Genomic DNA, 26,696 nt, shown 5'->3' on the forward strand with positions numbered 1-26,696 from the left:
GTGGAAGATCAGTTCCACGCCACGCTAGTGGAAGGTCAGTTCCGAACACACCTTCCACGTCGTTCATTATTTTCCATAGAACGCATAGCCCCTCGTTGATTATCCCTTACATATTCCGGACTCTGACATGGCTCTTCTGATATTTCTTAATTTATTTTTTCTGTACTTTTTGGATTATGTGTGTATTGTCTTGTATTGCTAGGTATTACTGCACTGTTAGAGCTAGAAACACAAGCATTTAGCAGCACCTGCGATAACATCTGCAAATCTGTGTACGCGACCAATAAACTTTGATTTGATTTTGCCTTGCTAAACACATCCATAACCCCCCTATTACAGGGCCCTAGCAGGCCTCTGATCATCACTATCAAGAGGTTTTTGTGATGGTCTTGTCTTGAAGTTTGATAACCACTACCCAATACATACAATTACAAACTGCTGTTATTAGTGACATTTCAAAGATGGCTTTTGTAAACATCTTTATATTAGCTTGTGCGAAACCTGCTCTTTCACACCCATACCGTTCATGATTTTGTCTTTGTGACTGAATGCTTGGCCTATTAAATGACTAAAATTGGCATTGATCTAAGCATGCACAAACTATTTTCGCCATGATTTGGTCAATAAAAGAACTGTAAACACATTTTAATGGCTTTATGATCTGATGAAGTAAATGGTGCTGTCACAAGGCCTCTGGTGACAGTGTAATGCATGTTTTACACACAAATAATGTTACACATCTCAAGTCCTTATTGAACCAGCCATAAATCTATCAAATGTAATCAGTGGACCAACACAAATTCATCACTGGCTTGAAAAGATCGATAATAATACTGAGAGGATTAATATTAGTCCATATTAGTCCAATATAGGGACTTTTTACACAACCACTTCATTTTAATTAATTGAACTGTCAGAAATGATAGCAAAATAACATTTTTCAATCCTCTATGATACATTATCAAATTGAGCTGCCATTTAAAACAATTAGAATAATTGAGTAATAATTTTAAAAATTAGAAGAATGAATTGATGACTTACAGCAAATAGTGTTCTTTTATCATGACAGTAATAGAGTGAATGGGGGCATGTCGTGAACAGACGTTCTTTAAAAAAAAAATGCGTTTCACCTTCTGTCTCTCCTTCCTTTCCTCCCTCCCTCTCTCTCTCCCGGACTCACACACACTCAACCATGATCCCCATGTTCAGGCTGTGAGACAGGAGACTGTCTCCTTATGTCAGGCCAATCGCCAGACGCGCTCGCCGTGTCCACACAATTGTCATATCTACACAGAGGAGATAGTGTCTTCCCTTTCCATTGTCACGCTCCTGGAAAAAAGCTGCATCCTGCCACGGTGGCTGAGTGATAGCCCGGGCCTTTGTGACAGCCAGCCGGAGGAGAACAGAAGGAAGAGAAGAGGGGTTTGGGAAAGGGGGGAATAGACAGAACAGAGAGAGAGGGCAAGAAGAAAAGCCTAGTGTCGACAGCTCCTCAGCAGTGAGTGCATTGTTGCCCTTATTTAACATTTTTACAGATGAGGGGGGGGGGGGTCAACAGAGGGAGGGGGGGGGGGGGGAGGGGTAGGAGAGGGGGAGATGGCAGTGTGTAATTTGCCCAATAGGGGGTAATTAAGCTCACATTGGCACTTTGATCTTCCTGATTGTGCATTTGACTGGCCAGGGCAGGCCATCAGCTACTCTTAATACACCCCCCACACCTAGCCCCCCCAACCCGCCTGGGTAGATCATGGGACGGGAGCTGGTCTGGTCTTATCTTATTGTCTGAAGGTGCTATGATACCCACCCGGGGGGTCTTCTTTAAGATCTCTGTCAACTGACCTCCCTCTCACCTGGCCCTGGTGGCCTAATCCCCTTAAACCTGACTGATATGGAGGGGAATTTCGGTGGTCATTAGGTGTGCTTGCTGAAAGCAAAGCACAACTCTAGATTTCTTACATACTCTTATTATTATTTGATTTCGTCGGCCCGATCTACAGCTTAAACGAAGTAATCTATTAACACGAAACCAACTTTCAAACATGCAGACTGCCCCAACTTAGATTGCTTGAGAAAATATTTATACTTTTTGTACTACAACAACATTTAAAATGAGGTTCCAATGCATTTCAATGGCAATAAAACGGCCATAGACTTATAGCTCAGACATACCGGTAGGATTGTCAAACGTTTGCCTGCCGACAGTGTTGGCAGTCCATCTCTTTTGTGTTCACACAGCAAAGACCTTGAAGCCGTCAGCCACTCAGCCTTGTTAAAATACTCCAAACCAGAAGGTGGCAGTAGCGTTGTTTGGCAATGAATGTCCGTGTGTGTTGCAGTTCATGGTCTACAGTGCCTTCAGAAAGTATTCACATCCCTTTACTTTCTCCACATTTTGTTGTGTTACACATCTGTGAGGTCCCTCAATCAAGTAGTGAATTTCAAGCACATATTCAACTACAAAGACCAGGGAGGTTTCTCAATGCCTCGCAAAGAAGGGCACCGATTGGTAGATGTGTAAAATAAAAAAAGGAGACACTGAATATCCCTTAGAGCATGGTGAAGTTATTAATAAGGCTTTGGATGGTGTATCAATACAACCAGTCACTACAAAGATACAGGCGTCCTTCCTAACTCAGTTGCCGGAGAGGAAGAAAACCGCTCAGGGATTTCACCATGAGGACAATGGTGATTTTAAAACAGTTACAGAGTTTAATTGTTGTGATATGAGAAAACGGAGGATGGATCAACAACATTGTAGTTACTCCACAATACTAATCTAAATGACAAAGTGAAAAGAAGGAAGCCTGTACAGAATAAAAAATATTTCAAAACATGCATCCTGTTTGCAACAAGGCACTTAAGTAATACTGCAAAAAATGTGTTAAAGCCGTTTCAAGCTAGCTTATGCTATCCAATCAATCAATAAATCCATCTGCCTCCTGAGTGGCGCAGCGGTCTAAGCTACTGTATTGCATAAGCTAGCTTGAACATGTGAGCATTGGTTTGGTGTCTCTAGCTTGAAACGGCTTTACCACATTTTTTGCATCGCAGTGCTTGAGGCATCACTACAGACCCGGGTTCGATCCCAGGCTGTGTCACAACCGGCCGTGACCGGGAGTCACATAGGGCGGTGCACAATTGGCCCAGCATTGTCCAGGTTAGGGGAGGGTTTGGCCGGGGGTGCTTTACTTGGCTCATCGCGCTCTAGCGACTCCTTGTGGCGGGCCGGGCACCTGCAGGCTGATTTCGGTCATCAGATGAATGGTGTTTCCTCTTACACATTGGTGCAGCTGGCTTCCGGGTTAAGCAGGTGGGTGTTAAGGAGCGCGGTTTGGAGGGTCATATTTCGGAGGATGCATGACTCGACCTTCACCTCTCCCGAGCCCGTTGGGGAGTTGCAGCGATGAGACAAGATCGCAATTGGATATCACGGAATTGGGGAGAAAAAGGGGGTAAAATACAAAAACTAAACAATAATATTTAAAATACTTAAAAATATTTTTCAACTATAACCAGTCACTACCATTACTACTGCAGTCACTACTTTAACTTATTTCAAAACCATAAATACTTTTTTTTAAAGCTAGCAAGCACACCACATTTTCTTTAGGAAATCTACTTTTCTAGATACAGTTACATTCTCATTGGGAACAAATGGAAATTCAACGTTTTTTTCTCCATTTGCCAATATTTTCCATGTGTTTCATCGATTTTATACTTGTATTCTTTCTAAATATGCAGAAATGTGGACAGCATCCTGAACAGCAGGGAATACTTGGCCTATCACGTTTAAAATGAAGTGTACATTTTGACCATTCACATAATTCCTGGTTAAGAAGGATAATGCTAGGATAAGGATACTGACCTTTTCTGAAAGCCCTAATATAATCAGGAGAGAATAGTAATTAATGTGTCAATGACTCCTCATCCTGGTTCTAAGTTATATCTTTAGAACAAATTACCCATACTCAATGTGATTCCACTGTACTTCATATGGTTATTTTTAGCATATTTTGAACATCTAAAAAGAAAGGGAAATTAATATTAAAGACTGTAGAATTAAAACTATATTTGGAGCTTGGTTACATGGCCAGGCTCATGATTCTTACACTTTACCGCTTTAAGTGTTTTAATGCAATGTTATATTTGCTCATAGTGTTTTTGAAATAGATTTTTGGGGACTAGGAAACTATGGTGATCAGATTTAGACGCTTGCATTTTCTTGTAAAATTAAGAGACAACAAAGTTAGTTTTTTTCAAATAACACGAGAAAGTACCATAAAATATGTCTGATGGATATATAACATAACACAGCATTCGGAGAGAAATTACAAGCCACATTGCCAGAGAAATCTCTAATGCTGAAAATAATACCTTGTCAATATGTGACACCTAAACATACCAGAATATGATCACATAATATATTACAACTGCTTTGACCAATAGTGCCTGTCTCAATGTTTAAACCCATCCAACCTGACATCTATACATACAGTAAGTACATCATCTAAAGATTATGATGTGTATGTCTTTATACCTTGCAGGGAAATTCTCTCTCTGGTGTGCTTTTTCATGTCATTCTGAGAACCCTTAGCACTACTTGTGATGGGATTCTAATGATTACAATCTAATCATGGGTTCTCTTATTCCTAATGTTGTATCACAGCACCATCTAGTGGTTATAAAGTTGTATTACTCTACCCACTCACACAGTCAACGTTTCCTGAACACTTATGCAAACACACTGGCCAGATCATATTTATGGTCAAAACTTGTCAAATATACAGTGGGGAAAAAAAGTATTTAGTCAGCCACCAATTGTGCAAGTTCTCCCACTTAAAAATATGAGAGAGGCCTGTAATTTTCATCATAGGTACACGTCAACTATGACAGACAAATTGAGGAAAAAAAATCCAGAAAATCCCATTGTAGGATTTTTAATGAATTTATTTGCAAATTATGGTGGAAAATAAGTATTTGGTGTGCTATGATGAAAATTACAGGCCTCTCTCATCTTTTTAAGTGGGAGAACTTGCACAATTGGTGGCTGACTAAATACTTTTTTTCCCCACTGTACATTTTTTCATATGCACTTAAGGGCAGAAATGTGCTACTTACACAGTGAATGTGCTATACTTACCTGAAAACTATTGTTGTGCCCAAAGCCGCACCCACGTATTATTGTGCACTACTTTTGACCAGGGCCCTTGGCAAAAGTAGTGCACTATATAGGGAATAGGGTGTGATTTCAGACACAACCTATGACTAGTGTAGTAGTAGAGAGAGACACTCACCTGTTTGATGGGTATGGCCCTTCCACTGCCTATGCTATCTGTTTTACTGTCAGTGTTCTTTGCCTGTTCACTGTTGGCTTTCCGTGACTGCAAGGAAACAAGAGAGTCAGTCAGTCAGTCACTGGAACAAACCATGGCAAGGGGGAGATGGGGTGGGCGTTGAGTGAGGTGTGTGTATCAAGGTGAGCATGGGGGTCAGATGTAAGAATGTTTGGAGGTTGGGGTGTGTGTGTCTGGAGAGGGGTTTGGGTGGCGGACTCAACATAGCAAAACAAAATTCTCAACAACAAAAGCTTTGAAAATAAACAAACAAGCAGACCAGCGTAACATACAGCGGTAACATCGACGTGCGTGCAGTAATAAAAAAAGAACAGACCAGAACATAACATCTCAACACATAATAGGTAGTAGACCAAAAGACGACATTGAGTCATGACTCAGTCCTGTAAACCCATGGGAGATCCATCCCTCTGTTAGGCCCCCAGTGGACCCTTCCAGATCCGAGAGGAACACCCCTCTGTTAGGCCCACAGTGGACCCTTCCAGATCCGAGAGGAACACCCCTCTCTCAGGCCCACAGTGGGCCCTTCCACATCAGTCCAAATCAAGTTTTAAGGCCAGCTTGGGCTTTTTGCATAGATTCACTGGCGTCAAGTTGTAACGCAATATAAAGTAGAAAAGGCAGGTTAGGGGGCGAGAAGGTTATACAAGACGGACAAATAACGTTTTCATATAGGAATTTCATATAGCATTTCTTTCCAACATTCCTATTGAAACACCAGGAGGGAAAATGCATTCAAGTCATCCACAGTGTTAGGGTTAGAAGTACAGGTGCTGTTAAACATGTTCATTATAAACGACAGTGGAACCCATCAGTGAACAGGAGCAGCTGCACATTTCACCAACACATGCTGTAAACACATGACATTTGAAATGACAGACTGTGGAGGCAAAATAGTCAAGCAGTGAACATACAGTATTATCCCATTTTATGACAAACAAAGTACTTGTACACAGAAGATCCCCAAAGCACAGACTAACAGGTGAAGTACAGGAAATATCACTCATAACCAACAGACAAGACTGTTATGATCTCACTCAGAACAGGATGAAGGGATGCCCAATCAATCGCCAATGGAGAGAGGTAGAGTCTGAGTTCAAGTAAACCAACTCTGGTTTATCATTTTCAACATTTTATTGTTTTATCATTTTTGTTTCTATACAGACACCATACAAATCAAGTCACAGGTTTCACTTCAAAATAAGATCAACAGAATGAGCCAAACATTGCAGTTCCCACAAAATATAGGATGGACAATAAAGGCATATATTTTTAAATATATTTCATATATATATATCATATACTTTCTATAGAGTACCATTGTAAATTAAATACAATACAAGATATACAGCAGTCTTATATTTTTCAATACGTAAATGATATAAAAGCGATTATGGAATAAGTTCATAATCTTCATAATCTTCATACCAAAACCAAATTGAAATAAATTAATAAAAAATAAAACAAGTAAATAAATATCAATAATAAAGGATGGAGAAATTAATAATTCTAAATCATGGTCAAATTAAATAAATAGAAACTACATTCATACAAGTCGGTGCAATCCATTTGCCATTCGTTATTCTTTATTCTGTATGATACCACTTCTCCCTGATGCCCTACTCTTATTTTTATGAAGGCCTTCATAAAACTACCCAACATCACCCCTAACATACCCTTATTTAAGTTTACCACATATTCAAGTCCATTCAAGACATTCCTTGAAATGAAAGAGAAATGAAAGAAAACCGATGAAAAGAAAGAGGGAAGTAAACAACTGAACATACTTCACACCTCTAGTTAGGGTTGCAGAATTCCAGGAACTTTCAATAAGTTCCCTGGTTTTCCAGAAGTCCTGATTGGAGGATTCTGGATTTCCTTCTTATTATCTCCTGATTCCGGAATCCTCCAACCGGGATTCCAGGAAAACCAGGGAATGTATTGCAACCTACCCTCTAGTCCTCGTTTTATGGCAAAAGGCAGTGTGATGTCATGTAAGAGGGAAGTGTCCTTTGAGTGGTTGAATTATAATTCCAAGCATGACTTGACTGTACTGTACACAGACTGTTTGTAAGGGGGGTGGGGGGCATTTCCAGCAGAGAAGAGTCCCTACATTCTGTCACACTCCAGAGTGTGTGAATCTGACCGTTTTTACTTTGAGCATTAACTAACTCCCAAATCTACATAACAAACTTCCAACGTTACTTGTTGCTTTGTCACAAAGCTCTATGGTTTCTATAGTGCACCTCCTGACGGAACCATTATGCATTACCCAGGATGCAAAGGGGGCACTAGGGTTAAGCAGCAAAAACTCTTAACGCTCTAGTCCCCAGTCCTTACTCCTCCCTATTGGGAATGACAGGCCAGAGGGACAACTCATTTAGGGGTTCAATGTGGTTTGATTTTTGATACCACAGAGCTCTTCTAATGGGGAAGGAGTTAGAAAGCCCTTTTTGATGAAGAAAGGTTGGGAACAGTAGCACAAATCTGCAAATATCGGAAAAAAAAACATTCCAGACCGTCTTTTTTTGTTTGTTTCCTTAAGGGTGGACATCCAGTAAAACGTAGAAAAGGAGCTAAAGGAACTAAAAACATGTCAACAAAATGGCCGACAATTCTACATGAGTTGATGGCTATGAGGTTTAGAAAAAGGGGCAAAAAATATATATATGCTAAAAGGTACTCCTCAATTCGTCATGACGATGCTTATGAACATAAAGAAAGAACAAAAATGCCTCAAACCTATTGATGTGGTTACTAAACCATGGAAGCACTAGGAAAGGATTTCTGTGTACTCAGCTGACACTTAGTGGCCATTACTAGTCATGACAGAAGTGGGTTGAGAGTGATGATTATGAGACTGAACTGACTGGTGACATGGTGGATAAACCAACGTCTTTCTGAGTAAAGCTTTTAGGACCTTTGAGAAATAAAATCACCCTAAAACTATTATCAAAAGCTCCAAAAGAGGCAGATTCACCTGTCAATTTGCAATGCACTTTAAAGCTAAATGTCTAAAAAAAATTCAAGGTAGCCTATTTCAGCAAATTAAAATATTAAAATGGTGCTCAGTGCCCACTAAATCTATAGTCAGTAACCTAAATCAATGATATTCATATTTGTAATAAAACATTTTTTAGCTTTTGAGATTACTTCAAAGCACTTCAGATCCCCCAAATACTGATTAGACAGCATGACAAGTCATCAGATTGTGTTCTGGGATAAATGGTAGTTTAAGTGGTCACTGTGGTATTCTACCCTTTCCCTCATTGACCTTTGACTAGCGATGGAGAAGAGTAATAAATTGTGCTTTATAATGTATCATAGAGCTATGGTCATATTAATTAAATCTCCAAACTGAAATATACCAAACTGAAATATATTGGGAAAAGGTGTCTGAATATTCTAACTAGCAAGTACAAGTGGTTTCATGAATATGACCGCAAAGTTAGCCACAGTGTTGTTTCTAATTAGTTTGAGTGCTTTTGAAAGGTCTATCTGGTCAAAAAGCCCACAAATCACTTTGAAGAAAAGAAAAGCGAAACCAAAAGGGGTGGGAGAGAAATAGACACTATTGTGTTGTATAATCTATTAAAATAACCCATGATGTTAAGGCTTTGTCTCGATCCTGACTACAACTTTCCAACTGAATAAAAACTGGTTAGGGATCACAGTTACCCACTACTATGATTAGAAGAGGTGGCATTGCAAGTTTTATAATACTGCCTTTGTAACTATGTGTGGCCAGAGAGAGATGTTCAGGACTACTGTATTGTGTGCCGAATGTAAATAATTCTGTGTCCTCAAGAGGTCCTCTCAACTGAGATTGATGAAAAAGCAAGGTGAGAAGGTATAGTCTTAAAGTGAATGCTTGGTAAACAAAACTATTTCGTTTTTTCTCTTGTATTGTAAAAATGGCAATGTCTTCCTTGCTCTTGAAGTGTCATTTGGGATACGGAGAGTCGTCGACCCCCTCCCCCCTCCCCCCTCTTCCGCTCCTCCCTGGCCCTCCCACCCTCCCGCTTGCCGCTCCTCAGAAGGTCATGAGCTGAAACTCCCGCTCGGCCTGCCATTCGGGCACCCACACAGGATAGGTGGCATGCTTGGGCATCTCCATGACGCAGACGGGCAGAGGCTCATTTCTCTGGTGGACAGGGTTAGTCACTACCTAGCAGGGGGAGGGAGAAGACAAGGGGAGCTACTAACTGACACACAGCCTGCTCTGCTGCCCAGAGCCTGGGGTAGGGGGAGATGGGAGAGGTTAGAGAGAGGGAGGATGTGGGAAGGCTGGGGTCAGGGTTGAGCTTGGTTAGAGAAAGGGATGGGGCTGGGGTTAGGGGAGAAGCGAGAGATTAGAGGTTAGAGAAAGGGGAGCTGGGGAAGGGATAAAGGTAGATTGGAGCAGGAGGAGGCTGGGGTTAGGGGAGAAGGCTGGGAGGTAAGGAGGCTGTGAAAAGAACAGTGGTTAGTGCAAAGGTCTCAAAGGTAGGGAAGGTTAGAGCTGTGTCACAGGATTGAATACGGGAAATTGGGGTAAGGATAAAGGTTTAACTAGGGCTATCATAAGTATAGGTAATGGGAGCAGGGCAAGCTGTGGTAAGTACACTGGTAGTGGCCAGAGGTCAATGGGCTAAGGTCAGAGCTGGAATATCTAGGGTAGGGATACCTACAGTAAGATAGGGGTGGAGGGGGAGAGAGGGAGAGCATGCATTATCTGACTCTGTAGTGACTGAAAGGTTTATGGTCCTGACTTTTAGTTTAGCTTAGTGTGGCCGGGTTAGGGAAGTGGCATTGCTGGCTTTAGTGAGGTGTAGCCTTGCCTCACCCCTTCTCTCCCCCAATAGGGAGTCACTGCAAAGAAAGGATCTAGTAAAAATAAGAGGGGTAGGGGAGGGACGGAGGCCAAAGATTGAGACAGTGGGGCCAGGAAAAGGGTATAAGTGAAAGATGAGTAACTCATGCGCTCATTTACTTCCAATTGGAAAGTAAAGAAAAATGTTACCAACATAAAAAAGGTTTAAAAAAGCTGAGATATTTCTCCACAGTGCTTATAGCTTTGATATTTGCTTTAAAATAAGAAATTTAAAAAATAAATGAAGTTTTTTTTCATAGTATGGGTTCAAAATACAACCCAGGTTGCAACCAACAACCATATTGTTATTATTTTTTGTCCCCTTTGCCCATTGTAGTTGCTTGTATAAAGAGTAAAGCCAGGAAGGCTTTTTGTGCCTGTATCTGAGACAGACAGAAATGGTAGCTTCGTCTTAGTCTCCCTCTGGTGGACAGTATGTGTGTGTGCGGTACTGCGCCCTCTAGTAATGTGAGTGGGTGTTGCTCTGCATCAGCTGCCGCATACTTACTGTGAAGATGTTGGAGCGGCGCTTGGACTGCTTGCGGATGGGTGTGGGCGTGTTGGAGGCAGCAATGGTCTCGATGCGCATCTCTCTCTGGCTGATGCTGGGAGTGGAGGGCACCGAGGAGGAGTAGTCACTGAACGCACCCCCGCCGTTTGCCGACTGGAGGGAGGGAAGAGAGACCAAGATGGAGAGAGAAAGAGAAAGAGAGAAAGAGAAAAAGATGAGAGAACAGACTGGTCAGTTAAAGAAGGCAGGATCTGGGAAAGCGGAAACACCATAGATACTGTTGTTTATGTAGACTCCTCTACGCCCTTTATCTTCAGTAGTGTACAGCCTATCTAGATCTTCAGTAGTGTACAGCCTATCTAGATCTTCAGTAGTGTACAGCCTATCTAGATCTTCAGTAGTGTACAGCCTATCTAGATCTTCAATAGTGTACAGCCTATCTAGATCTTCAGTAGTGTACAGTCTATCTAGATCTTCAGTAGTGTACAGCCTATCTAGATCTTCAATAGTGTACAGCCTATCTAGATATTCAGTAGTGTACAGCCTATCTAGATCTTCAGTAGTGTACAGCCTATCTAGATCTTCAATAGTGTACAGCCTATCTAGATATTCAGTAGTGTACAGCCTATCTAGATCTTCAGTAGTGTACAGCCTATCTAGATCTTCAATTGTGTACAGCCTATCTAGATCTTCAGTAGTGTACAGCCTATCTAGATCTTCAGTAGTGTACAGCCTATCTAGATCTTCAGTAGTGTACAGCCTATCTAGATCTTCAGTAGTGTACAGCCTATCTAGATCTTCAGTAGTGTACAGCCTATCTAGATCTTCAGTAGTGTCCAGCCTATCTAGATCTTCAGTAGTGTACAGCCTATCTAGATCTTCAGTAGTGTACAGCCTATCTAGATCTTCAGTAGTGTACAGCCTATCTAGATCTTCAGTAGTGTACAGCCTATCTAGATCTTCAGTAGTGTACAGCCTATCTAGATCTTCAGTAGTGTACAGCCTATCTAGATCTTCAGTAGTGTCCAGCCTATCTAGATCTTCAGTAGTGTACAGTCTATCTAGATCTTCAGTAGTGTACAGCCTATCTAGATCTTCAGTAGTGTACAGCCTATCTAGATCTTCAGTAGTGTCCAGCCTATCTAGATCTTCAGTAGTGTACAGCCTATCTAGATATTCAGTAGTGTACAGCCCTATGTCTTGCTGCATGTACCAATTTCACAGAAGAAGCTCTTTTTTTCTGACCATGTAAACTGACCAGGAACAACTCAGGGACCTAGTAATAGCCTAAAACTAGGTCCCTGAGTCAGGTTACGTGACCAGGAAAACTCCTGGCCTTAGTTAGAAATATTCTATCAGGGGGTGTGGCCTCACCTGGTTAATATGCACAGAGGGGATGGATGCGTTGGGGACTGATGAGTGGCTGGGAGAATTGGGCAGGGACTTGCACGGACCAATAGACAGCTGCTGCTTTTTCCTCAGAGCCACCACCTTCTGGGCAACTGGGGTGGAGAGAATGAGACACAGACAAACAACAGAGAGTTAGGAATCAACAACAACAAGTGGTCAGTCGACGACTCTGTTATAAAGTACAATGACTTTCAGGATAGGTATAACTCAGGATAACTCCACAATGTCAACTCTAATACAGTGGCTTGCGAAAGTATTCACCCCCCTTGGCATTTTTCCTATTTTGTTGCCTTACAACCTGGAATTAAAATCGATTTTTGGGGGGTTTGTATCAACAACATGCCTACCCCCCCAAAGTCAATACTTTGTAGAGCCACCTTTTGCAGTAATTACAGCTGCAAGTCTCTTGGGGTATGACTCTATAAGCTTGGCACATCTAGCCACTGGGATTTTTGCCCATTCATCAAGGCAAAACTGCTCCAGCTCCTTCAACTTGGATGGGTTCCGCTGGTGTACAGCAATCTTTAAGTCATACCACATATTCTCAATTGGATTGAGATCTGGGCTTTGACTAGGCCATTCCAAGACATTTAAATGTTTCCCCTTAAACCACTTGAGTGTTGCTTTAGCAGTATGCTTAGGGTCATTCTCCTGCTGGAAGGTGAACCTCCGTCCCAGTCTCAAATCTCTGGAAGACTGAAACAGGTTTCCCTCAAGAATGTCCCTGTATTTAGCGCCATCCATAATTTCCTTCAATTTTGACCAGTTTCCCAGTCCCTGCAGATTGATGCTGCCACCACCATGCTTCACTGTGGGGATGGTGTTCTCGGGGTGATGAGAGGTGTTGGGTTTGTGCCAGACATAGCGTTTTCCTTGATGGCCAAAAAGCTCAATTTTAGTCTCATCTGACCAGAGTACCTTCTTCCATATGTTTGGTGAGTCTTCCACATGCTTTTTGGCAAACACCAAACGTGTTTGCTTATTTTTTTCTTATTATCTTTGGTCTCTTTGTTGCCTCTCAGATTAATGCCCTCCTTGCCTGGTCCGTGAGTTTTGGTGGGCGGCCCTCTCTTGGCAGGTTTGTTGTGGTGCCATATTCTTTCAATTTTTTAATAATGGATTTAATGGTGCTCCGTGGGATGTTAAAAGTTTCAGATATTTTTTTATAACCCAACCGTGATCTGTACTTATAATATGCCATTTAGCAGACGCTTTAATCCAAAGCGACTTACAGTCATGTGTGCATAAATTTTTACGTATGGGTGGTCCCGGGGATCGAACCCACTACCCTGGCGTTACAAGCGCCGTGCTCTACCAATTGAGCTACAGAGCACGCTACCAAGCTACTTCTCCACAACTTTGTCCCTGACCTGTTTGGAGAGCTCCTTGGTCTTCATGGTGCCGCTTGCTTGGTGGTGCCCCTTGCTTAGTGGTGTTGCAGACTCTGGGGCCTTTCACAACAGGTGTATATATACTGAGATCATGTGACACTTAGATTGCACACAGGTGGACTTTATTTAACTAATTATGTGGCTTCTGAAGGTAATTGGTTGCACCAGATCTTATTTAGGGGCTTCATAGCAAAGGGGCTGAATACATATGTACGCACCACTTTTCCGTTATTTATTTTTATAACTTTTTTAAATTTCACTTCACCAATTTGGACTATTTTATGTATGTCCATTTTTGTTCCTTTTTTTTCTCCTTTATTTAACTAGGCAAGTCAGTTAAGAACAAATTCTTATTTACAATGACGGCCTACACCGGCCAAACCCATACAACGCTGGGCCAATTGTGCGCCGCCCTATGGGACTCACAATCACGGCCGGTTATGATACAGCCTGGAATCGAACCAGGGTGTCTGTAGTGACTCCTCAAGCACTGAGATGCAGTGCCTTAGACCGCTGCGCCACTCAGGAGCCCATTACATGAAATCCAAATTAAAATAAATTTAAATTATAGGCTGTAATGCATCAAAATAGGAAATACTTTTGCAAGGCACTGTATTCCTTACCAATTTCCTTTCCAATGTATTTTCCATTGACATTACCATTCAATAGAGAGTATGAATGGCTCAATCATCTGCTAGGGAAGATTGGATACTGGATAGCAATAGAAACACTATGGGTGGACGTTGGCCTCTACAACGGTACACTGAAGACCAGCATTCTGTACTCCTGATCCACATTTTTGTCCCAGCACTGACACACCCCATTCAGCTACAAAGTTAATCAAGGGATTGGAGATTAGTTGATTAATTGAAATGGTTACGTTAACACTAATCCAGGACCAGAAATGAAGTACTCAGTGACATGATGGCCTAGCTACAGTATGTCCACAGTGCCCAATGACTCAGCCCTCACCATCCTGGAAGACTCGTTCCACATTGAGGCCATAGGTAGAGCAGGTCTCGTAGTAGGTGGAGCGCTTCAGGTCGTTGGACAGCTTCCTGGCCCGCGAGTCATCGATCACTCTGGGGTTGGCAGCACTGATGGCATCTGGGGAGAGACAAAAAGCACCAACAAGACTGTTGTCACTTTGACTAATATATGTCCTTTTGATTTGAGAAAATGTCATTTGGGGGATTCTGTATATGAAAATCCACACTAAAGTCTCAAGTCTATGCTAAAACTAAGGCCCAGAGTTGTTCCTGTTCAGGGCACGTAGTCAGGGTCAGGAAAAATTCCCAGCCCTACTTTATGTCAGGTGATTTATGTCAGGTGTATGGTAACAACTGGCTACCGCTAAGCCACAAACTACCACTTTTGCCCCATGTCTAACATTATGTTTTTCTTTGTATACGCATTGTGATTGGTCCCTTGAAATGTATAAAAGCCTCATTCTGTTTTACTTCTGTAAAAACCCTGATGAAGACCAAATGCCGAAACGCGTTGGATCAACTTTTAGCTATAAAGAAGCGTTTTTATTTAATTCCATTGTCCTTGAAGTGTTGCTGAATCTCCCTTCTCCTTCAGTATGGGATGAAACAAACAATCCAAACAATATCCATACCTTAAGGGACATGCCTGGTTAAATCAAGGTTCAAAATAAATACCTTGTGTCCCGACCAGGACCATGGGGACCTCTGCTGTGTTCCTGTAGCTGGACAGACGCAGGAAATAGTTGTAGACTGTCTGGAAACTGATCTCATCCTCCAGACTGAAGACAAACACCACAGCGTCTACCCACGCTGAAAACTGGAGGGGACACACAGACCAAACACAAGAATAGGCTTGGGATGATTCAACGCATGAAAAAAAGCACCAACATACATACAGCTCTGGAAAAAATTAAGAGACCACTGCAAATATTTCTTAAATCAGCATCTCTACATGTATGACAGCCATTCCATTACAGTGTCTGTTGAATTCCAACACAGGCACACCTCATTCTACTGAATTAGGTACTGATTAGGTGATCATCTGAACCAAATCTTATTTAATGAGAAAAATTATAAAAACCACTGCTGTGGTCATCACTATCCTCTTGCAATAGGACCAGCTGGATGGCAAAAACAGTGCTAATAGTACCTCAAAAGTAATATTAATCAAAGAATAACTATTGACCATGCCACAAGAGTTGAAAAGGAAAGTTTTGAGTGAGGAAAAGAAGGGTTCAATTCTGGCTTTACTGGCAGAGGGATACAGTAAGCGTCAGGATGCTTCCATCCTTAAGATTTCAAAGACGGCGGTTCATAAGAACAAGGTCAAGCAGCAGACGTTGGGGACAACAAAGCTACAGACCGGCAGAGGGCGAAAACGACTCTCTACTGACCGGGATGACCGCCAACTCATTCGAATGTCACTCAACAACCGTAGGATGACATCAAGTGAACTACAAAAAGAATGGCAAACGGCAGCTGGGGTGAAGTGCACAGCGAGGACGGTTCGAAACAGGCTCCTAGGGGCAGGGCTGAAGTCGTGCAAAGCTATATAAAAGCCCTTCATCAATGAGAAGCAAAGAAAAGCCAGGCTGAGGTTTGCAAAAGACCATAAGGATTGGACCGTAGAGGACTGGAGTAAGGTCATCTTCTCTGATGAGTCCAATTTTCAGCTTTGGTGGCAGCATCATGCTGTGGGGTTTTTCAGCAGCAGGGACTGGGAGACTAGTCAGGATAGAGGGAAGGATGATCAGAGCAAAGTACAGAGAGATCCTTGATGAAACCTGCTTCAGAGCACTCAGGACCTCAGACTGGGGTGAAGGTTCACCTTCCAACAGGACAATGACCCTAAGCACACAGCCAGGACAACGCAGCAATGGCTTCGGGACAAGTCTCTGAATGTCCTTGAGTGGCCCAGCCAGAGCCCGGACTTGAACCCGATCGAACATCTCTGGAGAGACCTGAAAATAGCTGTGCAGCAATGCTCCCCATCCAACCTGACAGAGCTTGAGAGGATCTGCAGAGAAGAATGGGAGAAACTCCCCAAATACAGGTGTACAAAGCTTGTAGCGTCATACCCAAGAAGACTCAAGGCTGTAATCGCTGCCAACGGTGCTTCAACAATGTACTGAGTAAAGGGTCTGAATACTTATGTAAATATGATATTTCCGTTTTTGCTTTGTCATTATGTGGTATTGTGTATAGATTGATGAGGGGGGAAAAACAATTTAATCCATTTTAGAATAAGGCTGTAACGTAACAAAATGTGTGAAAAAGTAAAGGGGTTTGAATACTTTCCGAATGCACTGTATATATTTGGGTGTGGGCACTGTCTGGGCCTGGGAGGACCAGAGTGGGTCCTCATCAAGGGAATTGGGTATCCAGAGCGGTTTAACTTGTGCATAAGATGTATCAACAAAAACATTGTTAAAGAGAGAACCAGCTTGTGAGAATTTAAGAGATATAGGCATTTATAATGAGGTCTTTTACATTCAAATAAATCTAGCCCTATTGAGATGTTCACATAAAAATGAATTGCAATCAATTCCTCTTGGTGAACCATAACCAGCTGAAACAAAATTATATTATGAATCTCCTGATGAGGTTTTTGAATGAATAACCACAGCAATTTAATGACAACTTAATGAATAAAGTTCACCTTTGTAACAGTCTTGAAGTATGCATTACTCTGTCTGACTCAATATGATTAGCATGCAAAGCAATTCCCTTTTTTTTGGTGGTGGCTTCAGTTCCATTTTTGTGCAGAAGAGGGTAGTGTAGCAAAAGCAATTTAATGCAGGGCATGTGTTATTGTGTTAACGCCTGTTTCGCCAGTTACAAGGGGGAATATCAATGAAATCTCATATATGGCTATTACAAACCTGTAACCCAGGTTATCGGAAGGTGGAACCTGCTTTCTCTTCCACCATTACACAAACCTAATCTATATACTGTATCTCTTAGTGCATCACCAGGGAGAGAGGAAGAGGAAGAGGTTTCCCTCGGGCAGCAGAATGATGTCATCATAATCACAATAGCTTCTAGGAAAGTGGTTAAGGAGGAGAGAGAACCGTGCCCGAGCGCTAACAGTGTAACAACCCCTTCCCTACCTCGCCTTCACCTCCTTCCTCCATTCAGTAATTCAGCAGCGTTCACATCTATCGCTCCTGAGCCCCAGGGGAATGAATCAGACCTAGGTTCAAATACTATTTTAATAAATTTAAAATACTATATCTGTGCTTGATTGAGCTTACTTGTTGCAATGGAGCCAATAGAATAGTCACAAATGCGCAACCCCCGCCCACCTGGCACTCCAGACAGGTACCCAGCTAACAACAAATGTTCCCTTAAGAGTCTCATTAAGTCATTAACTAACATTTTCATAGGAATGTTCCCGTGATGTGCAAGGAATGTTTCAAAGAGACTTAATGTCAAATAGAATTTACCCAGAACTGGTTACCATTTTCTCAGAATTTAAGATATTAATGTTCAAGACACGTTTCATGGTAACGTTGCAAGAACATTCATGTGTCCAGTTTTTTGTGGGTTAGAAGAATATTCCAACAACGTCACACTAAACATACACAGAACATGGTTGCCATGTTCTCAGAATATAAGATATTAATGTTCAAGACACGTTTCATGGGAACGTTGCAGGAACATTTCTGTGATAGTCCCAAATAAACGTTATACAAAAAAAAAAAAAGTACATTACACGTCACGCCTTGTTACTGTTGCCAAGCCAATCAAGGCCCTGATTGGTGAACCACTGGTCCATTCATAACTCTGTCAGTTGGCAAGGTTAGGGATACTCACACACACTGCTTTTAACATAGTGTTCTCAACTTACATATTTGACACACTTTGACATATACTGAACAAAGATATAAAGGCAACATGTAAAGTGTTGGTCCCATGTTTCATGAGCTAAAATAAAAAATCCCAGACATTTTCAATACGCACAAAAAGCTTATTTCTCTCAAATTGTGTGCCCAAATTTGTTTACATCCCTGTTAGTGAGCATTTCTCCTTTGCCAAGACAATCCATCCACCTGACAGGTGTGGCATATCAAGAAGCTGATTAAACAGCATGATCAATACACAGGTGTACCTTGTGCTTGGGACAATAAAAGGCCACTCTAAAATGTGCAGTTTTGTCACACAACATAATGCCACAGATGTCTCAAGTTTTGAGGGAGTGTGCAATTGGCATGCTGACTGCAGGAATGTCCAACAGAGCTGTTGCCAGATAATTTAATGTTCATGTATCTACCATATGCCGCCTCACAACCGCAGACTACGTGTAGCCACGCCAGCCCAGGACTTCCACATCCAGCTTCTTCAACTGCGGGATAGTCTTGGGGGAGGGGGTGCTGAGGAGTATATCTGTCTGTAATAAAGCCCTTTTGTGGGGAAAAACTCATTCTGATTGGCTGGGCCTGGCTCCCCAGAAGGTAGTCCTGGCTCCCAAGTGGGTGGGCCTATGCCCTCCCGGCCCACCCATGGCTGTGCCCCTGCCCAGTCATGAAATCCATATATTAGGGCCTATTTTATTTATTTCAATTGACTGATTTCCTTCTATGAACTGTAACTCAGTAAAATCATTGAAATAGTTGCATTCATATTTTTGTTCATTGTAGATTGTTAAAATTGTACATTTTCATTTATACAGTAATTATTATTCAACATGGCCTCACCTGGGATTTGAACCAGGTCTGGGTCAGGGATCAGTTAATCTGACTATTCTCATCATTGATTTGATTTACTTATTTCAGCAATTTAAGTGCTTTTTGTATAGTTGTCTAATGTTGGTGGGGCTTGTTAACCCGTTTTTTAATGATATGCCTGAAACATTATGATCAATAAAATCTTTTTTTTCATGAGTGTACTTTTAACAGAGCTGAGATTTACTTAAAAGTGCATTCACCCTATTGCTTACACCTATCAAGTTGTTTCATCTACATAAGTGCCCAGGAGCGCAACTTTGGTTTTCCAGTCAGATAAACACTCCAAACAGCCTACCCGACTCCTCGGAGGCGTCCACATGGTCCTAAAGCACACTGTTGCCTCATTTTGTATCACATTCCAATGATAAAACTGGGGGGGACAAAAAATGCAATTTCAGAATGTTAAAGTTGCGCCCCTTTAAGTGCCTATAGAGGAGGGGTTAGGGTTTCTTCTGGACAGGGCCTAACTATACTGGCCTAATAAGCACATGGCCTAGAGAATTCCCTTATTAGGTCAGTGGTTAGAGCGTTTGACATTGTTGCTGGTGGCCTGGGTTCGAGACACGCTAGGTGAGTCTCCCTACTTTCACATTCATCGGAACATACAGTATGTTAATGTTAACAGTTACAACACACCTATCTGATCTAATTAAAATGTGTTTGTCAATGACACGTGTTATTGATTTTAAAAATTCTATAGAGTTCTCTATAGAAGTAGCCCTTTACACTCGTACCCGTCTACGGGTGAAAGTGGCAGATTTGGGCACTGATAAACGCCTAAATTGGAACCCAGTGGCTGTCCATTAACATGCTATACATAACGTCAGAGCTCTGGCTCTGCGCTTCACAGAGCTGTATGGGTTTTGACTGACAGACGTTCTGAACTTCAGCACCTCGCGCGACAAGAAGTTGCCCCCATTCCTCCCGCTAATTGGGCAACTTTTACGAATTTTGGGTTGTCTGAGTGAAAGAAATGGTAGAAATTAAGAGGAATCTATGTATTTTGAAAGATGAGACGAATTGGTACAATTTATGGCAAACAATAATGCAGGCACTAGGGGTGGGAGTGTGAGCATGCAGGTCTGGGAAGATGAGATGTAGTCGTTGTTTGTGTGTGTCTGTAAGTTGTTGTTCGTATGTGTATGTGTATGTGTATGTTTGCAACTGGTTTGGAGAAAAATACAAAAATGAAGAAAAAAAATATTTTACAAAAATGAAAGACAAGATGTTGAGGATTATAATAAATACCACTTTGATGTACACACACACTCGCCATTTACGCTGCTGCTACTCTGTATATCATACAATGAGTGTACAAAACATTCCATGACATAGCTTTCACCTGGTCAGTCTATGATCCCTTATTGTTAAATCCACTTCAATCAGTGTAGATGAAGGGGAGGAGACAGGTTCAAGAAGGATTTTTAAGCCTTGAGACATGGATTGTGTATGTGTGCCATTCAGAGGGTGAATGGGCAAGACATAAAATTGAAGTGCCTTTGGTAGTATGGTAGTAGGTGCCAGGCGCACTGGTTTGAGTGTGTCAAGAACTGCAACGCTGCTGGGTTTTTCAACCTTATCGGGGCATTGGAGTCAACATGGGCCAGAATCCCTGTGGAACGTTTGACACCTTGTAGTCCATGCCCCAATGAATTGAGGCTGTTCTGGGGGCAAAAGGGGTGCAACTCAATATTAGGAAGATTTTCCTAATGTTTTGTACACTCAGTGTATATCCTGATGTCTAGTCACCTTACCCCTATACATATCTATTTTGATCACTCCAGTATCCCTGCACATTGCTTCTTACTTCGTGTTTTTCTTATTTCTATTTCTCATGTGTTTTTGATCTACCTTATGTTATTTTTAGTGCAACAGTGATATTGATTACTGCATTGTTAGATTTGGAGCCTGCAAGAAAGGCATTTTACTGTACTTCACGTGACATTAAAACTTGAAACTTGAAAAAGTTCCTCAATGGCACAGCTAGGAGAGCTCAAGAAAGCACCTTATAGGGCCTCCCGAGTGACACAGCGTTCTAAGGCACTGCATCGCAGTGCTTGAGGTGTCACTACAGACCTGGGTTCGATCCCAGGCTGTGTCACAATTGGCCCAGCGTTGTCCGGGTTAGGGGAGGGTTTGGCTGTCCGGGATGTCCTTTGGGTGGTGGACCATTCTTGATACACACGGGAAACTGTTGAGGTTGAAAAACCCAGCAGAGTTGCAGTTCTTGTCTTTGTCCCATCGCACTCTAGCGACTCCTTGTGGCGGGCTGGGCGCCTGCAAGCTGACTTCGGTCGCCAGTTGTACGGTGTTTCCTCCGACACATTGGTGCGGCTGGCTTCCGTGTTAAGCGAGCAGTGTGTCAAGAGGCAGTGTGTCAAGAAGTGTCGTGTTTCAGAGGACGCATGGCTCTCCACCTTCGCTTCTCCCGAGTCCGTACGGGAGTTGCAGCGATGGGACAAGACCGTAACTACCAATTGGATATCTCAAAAAGTATAAAAATAATTTTCAAAAACCACCTTATAGTTGAAGACTCTTCTTTTGAGTCAGAAAAGTGCATTGTAATTACTTAGGAACTGTGCACACTTTGGAGAGGTGTGTGTCCACATTTTCCTGGAATATATATATATATATATATTCTTATGATTAACCTATACCTGACACAGACATGGTGGCATAGCAGGAAAATCGGCGTACCGTGAACCAAGCGGTTGTGAGTTCAAATCCCAGGTGAGGACTGTTGAATAATAATTATTGTACAAATGAACATGCACAATGTAATCATGTATGTCAAAGTGTGTCAAATATGTAAGTTGAAAACACTGTATGTTAAAAGCACTGTGTGTGTGAGTATCCCTAACCTTGCCAACAGACAAAGAGCTATGAATGGATCAGTGGTTTACCAATCAGGGCCTTGATTGGCTTGGCAACAGAAACAAGGCGTGATGTGTAATGAAACCATTTTTATTTTTGGAGAACATTTATTTGGTTCCATCAGGCAACGTCCTGACAACTGATACACAGAAATGTTGATGGGAAGTTGATGGAATATTATCCTAACCCACATAAATCTGGACACATGAATGTTCTTGCAATGTTTCCATGAAACGTGTCTAGAACATTAATATCGTATGTTTGGTGGGACTAGGGCTGTGGCAGCATCTCCAAGCCTCCACACATACAAGCTGCTGATTCAAGCCTTTGGAACATCTACATGTAAAAAAGTATAATAAATCAATTGAATATACACCATCACAATAAATCCATTATTTATTTTAGGCTGGTCTAAAGAAACATTATGATATGAACAAGATGTATTTCAGAAGAACAGAATATGAGTTGGCCTACTGTGTGTTATCTGGCTATGCGCCATGCCATAGGACAGGGTTCTTCAATTCCGGTCCTGGAGGGCCGAAACAGTTCTGTTTTTTATTTCTACCTGGTAGTTAATTGCACTCACCTGGTGTCCCAGGTCTGAATTAGCCCCTGATTAGAAGGAGAGGATGAAAAACAGAGGTTTTCGGCCCTCCAGGACCGGAATTGAAGAACCCTGCCATAGGCTGTAGGCTTGTTCATTTAGCAGATAAGATATGCTTATAAGTCACATGCTATTATTTTATATTATTTGATTTTATAGTAAGAAGAATATAATTGAACTTAGCTGAAAAACAAAATTCCCGGAGCGAGTGTGAGCATATGAAGAGGCTATGTTGAGTGTAAAAGTGATGATTTGAAACAGCTCCTATACGCTAGATTTGGAGTTATTTGGCAACTTTAGTTGTGAACGACACAAACCTTAGAATGCCTTAGAAATCAAAAGATATATGGGCTGCATGATGCGACTATAGGCTATTGATGATTTGAGAAAGTCGCAAAAAAAGCTTGCACCCCTTTACTTGCTTCAGGCTGCACACACTGTTCTCTTATCAAGTGATCATATTTTCACCCATCAGCCTATTCTCAATTGAATCTTGTCTTTACAAACATGTAAAATTAGTTTCGATTTAGAATGGCCCATTATCAAATGGGCAGGAATAGGGGCAAGACAAAAAGACATGCCATCTGTATGCACTCAAATAGGGAATGGAGGCCAGTACATTTTTCACTTATGTCGGGTAGGCTACTCTTTGCTGCGGGACAGGTGATATTCCGCCCAAACTGTGTATGCCATGGGCTCTCCAACCCTGTTCCTGCAGCTGTTCAGTAACATCTATAGTAACATGTTTTCACAATGAAACATATTTCATTAAACTGTTGACAGCCCCTCTCTCTGCATGCTGAGAAAGGAATGAAGGAGAGGGGGAGGAGATAGAAACACAGTGGTGAAATATTCTGTAGCTAAAAATAACATGTCAGCCTATTATAATAATAATAATAATAATAATATGCCATTTAGCAGACGCTTTTATCCAAAGCGACTTACAGTCATGTGTGCATACATTTTTACGTATGGGTGGTCCCGGGGATCGAACCCACTACCCTAGCGTTACAAGCGCCATGCTCTACCAATTGAGCTACAGAGGACCACATATTCATATTAACTATGAAAATATTTGTTAAATGCCCTATTACTAAACTATTCAAAATCAAAAACAAATTCACTATAATTGTTGGCTAACTCTGAATTTTTATAATTTAGGCTAGACCAATTACGTACCAAAGATCTCTAAAATCAGTATTTTTTTTACATGTTTTTCTGCAGTGTGTTATGCGGTAGGCTATGTATTGTATAATGTCACAATCATTATTTTAATTACGTTTATTTATTTATTTTTAAATTTGGGGGGGGGGGGGGGGGGGGGGGGGGCTTGGGCTCATATATAGGCCTATGCCTATGAAAGCCTGTCCATTTCATTGTGTTAGGCTTTTGAAACAACATCCACAATGACCATGTTTTCCACTCAGTTTCAACCTGTTGTTGAACTTCTTTCTTCAAATTGATCATTCACAGTGAGGTGAGTTTTAAAAGCACATACTGTTTTGAGATTACCGTGACTCAACGGTCACGTAGAATTTTACTGCGGTAATGACTCATGACTGCCGGTGTGGCCGTAATATGGTCACCGCAATAGCCCTAGGTGGGACGTTGATGGTATATTCTCCTAACCATCAGAAAACTGGACACATGAATGTTCTTGCAATGTCTCATGAAACGTGTCTAGAACAATAATATTGTATATTCTGAGAACATGGTATTGTATATTCTGAGAACATGGTAACATGGTTTGACATTAAGGGAATGTTCTCCTAACTTTAACGCCAAAACATGCTAAAAAGGTTCTCAGAAGGTTTTTGCTAACATAGATAGAATGTTCCCCTAACTAACGGAAAACTGGACACTCAAACATTAGGGGAACATTGCGGTTAACATTACAAAAATGTTCTCTCTTCCTAGAATTGTTAGCTGGGTAAACACCATAAAAACTCTATACAGCAAACACTAAACATATTATGGAAGATGAATAGTATTTGAACCCAGGTCTAGAATGGATGGGGAGATCTAGCGTTCAGTTGAGCCTCCAGTGAGTGAGAATGTAATGAAGGCCTTTAATTATGCTGCACTAATTACACCCAGCTAGAAATGGAGCTACAGCCATTTTCATTCCCATCTCTGGGACTGGGAGCAACATTAGCATATTCATAGCATAACTCTACCCATGAGCCAGCCAGGCCAGGCCAGGCAGGTATCAATGACTGTTTCATCATCACAAATCCCCAATGGAGGGGTTGGAGCGCCAGGATACTTTCACTCCAAGGCCTCTCCAGAGACATTCAAAAAAAAGAGGAAAATGAGGCCTTCTCCAAAGAGACATGAAATGGCTCAGCTAAGAGCGACACCGTACCATGTTCCCCATATCACTGAATGAGTACCTGGTATTAGAGACACATTTATGAAATGGAGGAGGCAGAGATATGGGCTCCTGTTCCCTCCAGTCCATACCAATGAGAGTGCGAGTTCATGGGCGTTTTTGCTCAGAGTTTAAGGCGCTTTTGCCTTTGTACTCCAGTCGAGTTATTGCAGTATTGGCCAAGTTAGTTCATTGTTTTTCAACCATGTATTTTTGTCAATTATTGTTCATCATCTGTATATTTGATGTAAATACTCCCTCTGGACCTAATCTTCCCTCCATCACCTGCACTGTAAATAAATACCTGATCTAATGACTCCATCTCAACTGTTACTGCTCCACACCAACTACACTGCTAGGTGCTCTATATTAACAAGAGTGTGTCTCTCTTGTCTTTTCACTATAAACTGGCTTTTAGCTAGGTTCTTGATAAGTGCTTTGGGCACAATTACTTTACAAAAAGCACTGTGAAGCACTGCTGAGAATGGGAGCGTTGTGCAGCACTGAAATGAACACCCAACAGAGTAGTGTTTATTAGTTCCTGTCTGGTTATCGTTATCTTGCAGAATTTAAGTGGAATTAATTAGCTGTGCTGAGGGATGCAGACAGGTAGGATTAGAAAGCAAGCTGAGCGTGCGTACCTGCAGCTCCGGGGGGCCTCCCTCGTCTCTGATCAGCAGCAGGTAGCTCTGTCCATCAACCACCATCTCCTTCTTGAACCGACCACCTGAGAAAGAGGAGAGACATGTCACTGTGAGTTTACATGGTGGTGCTTGGTCTAGAACATACTTAGAGATCATCATTATTAATACAGCCAATGTGAACCGATCTGCTTTACCCTGCCTATTGAAGGGCTTGGCAAAGTGATGAACAGGGCATAAACTCAGGCCTAAAAGGGTGTAAAGCACTGACATGCTCCTCTATCTACTACCTGTCAATCAAAACGTGTTTGGTTAAGCTACAGCTAAATCACCAAAACTAAACATTAAAACCAATATGTTTCACGAACACACACCAGTAGGACTAGGCATGAGTCAGATTTAGGCCTTCCCATTTTCATACATCACATTCACATATAGATGACTTCCCATTCTGAAAGTTTTGATGAAAGTTTGGAGACATCCATCTGGATTGTGATAGGCTTCAGTTCGATTTGGCCTCGCTGTCTCAATGAGAAATCAGAAGTTAGAGGAGAAAACAGGATCTCTATGGAGTCAATTACCAGGGTGGGAAATTGCACACAACAGCTGAGAGATCCTGGTAATTTACCCCCCCCCCAAAATTCACTTCACAATCACCAGCTAGCCTAGAGAGATCTGTTTCCAACACTTGCAAAACTCCACAAGCTATAAGTTAGCGTGCTAGTGTATTAACCAGCACAGCAGTCAACACAGCAGTCAACCAGTCATATAATGTATTTTCAGATTCTGTAAGGAAGACTGAAGCCTGCGATAGAGAGAGGGGAGAGGGAAGGGGGGGGGGAGATAAAAGGAGAAGAAAAGAGAGAAGTCTAAAGTTGCTGTAGTTCATGACCACAGGATACTGGAGACTAGAGAAGCTATACAGTAGAATGATAACTACTATAGTGAGCCTTGACTTTTTCCCCCTCATCT

General features: G+C 41.8%; 1 protein-coding gene across 2 annotated transcripts in view; it reads right to left on the bottom strand.

Annotated features, from left to right (window-relative positions):
• Positions 1 to 26,696, bottom strand: part of LOC311150437 (arf-GAP with GTPase, ANK repeat and PH domain-containing protein 3-like) — a 217,243-nt gene that overhangs the window by 71,020 nt on the left and 119,527 nt on the right. For both annotated transcript variants that reach the window (XM_084187924.1, XM_084187923.1), the window contains exons 4-9: positions 25,725 to 25,810; positions 15,183 to 15,324; positions 14,491 to 14,625; positions 12,092 to 12,219; positions 10,715 to 10,870; positions 5,295 to 5,381 (exon numbers count right to left, since the gene is read on the bottom strand). In XM_084187924.1, the coding sequence (XP_084044050.1) occupies positions 5,295 to 5,381; positions 10,715 to 10,870; positions 12,092 to 12,219; positions 14,491 to 14,625; positions 15,183 to 15,324; positions 25,725 to 25,810 (734 nt within the window). The remainder of the gene's footprint in view (positions 1 to 5,294; positions 5,382 to 10,714; positions 10,871 to 12,091; positions 12,220 to 14,490; positions 14,626 to 15,182; positions 15,325 to 25,724; positions 25,811 to 26,696) is intronic.

The sequence above is a fragment of the Coregonus lavaretus genome (genome assembly GCF_964263955.1).
Source record: "Coregonus lavaretus genome assembly, chromosome: 23".
NCBI lineage: Eukaryota > Metazoa > Chordata > Actinopteri > Salmoniformes > Salmonidae > Coregonus > Coregonus lavaretus.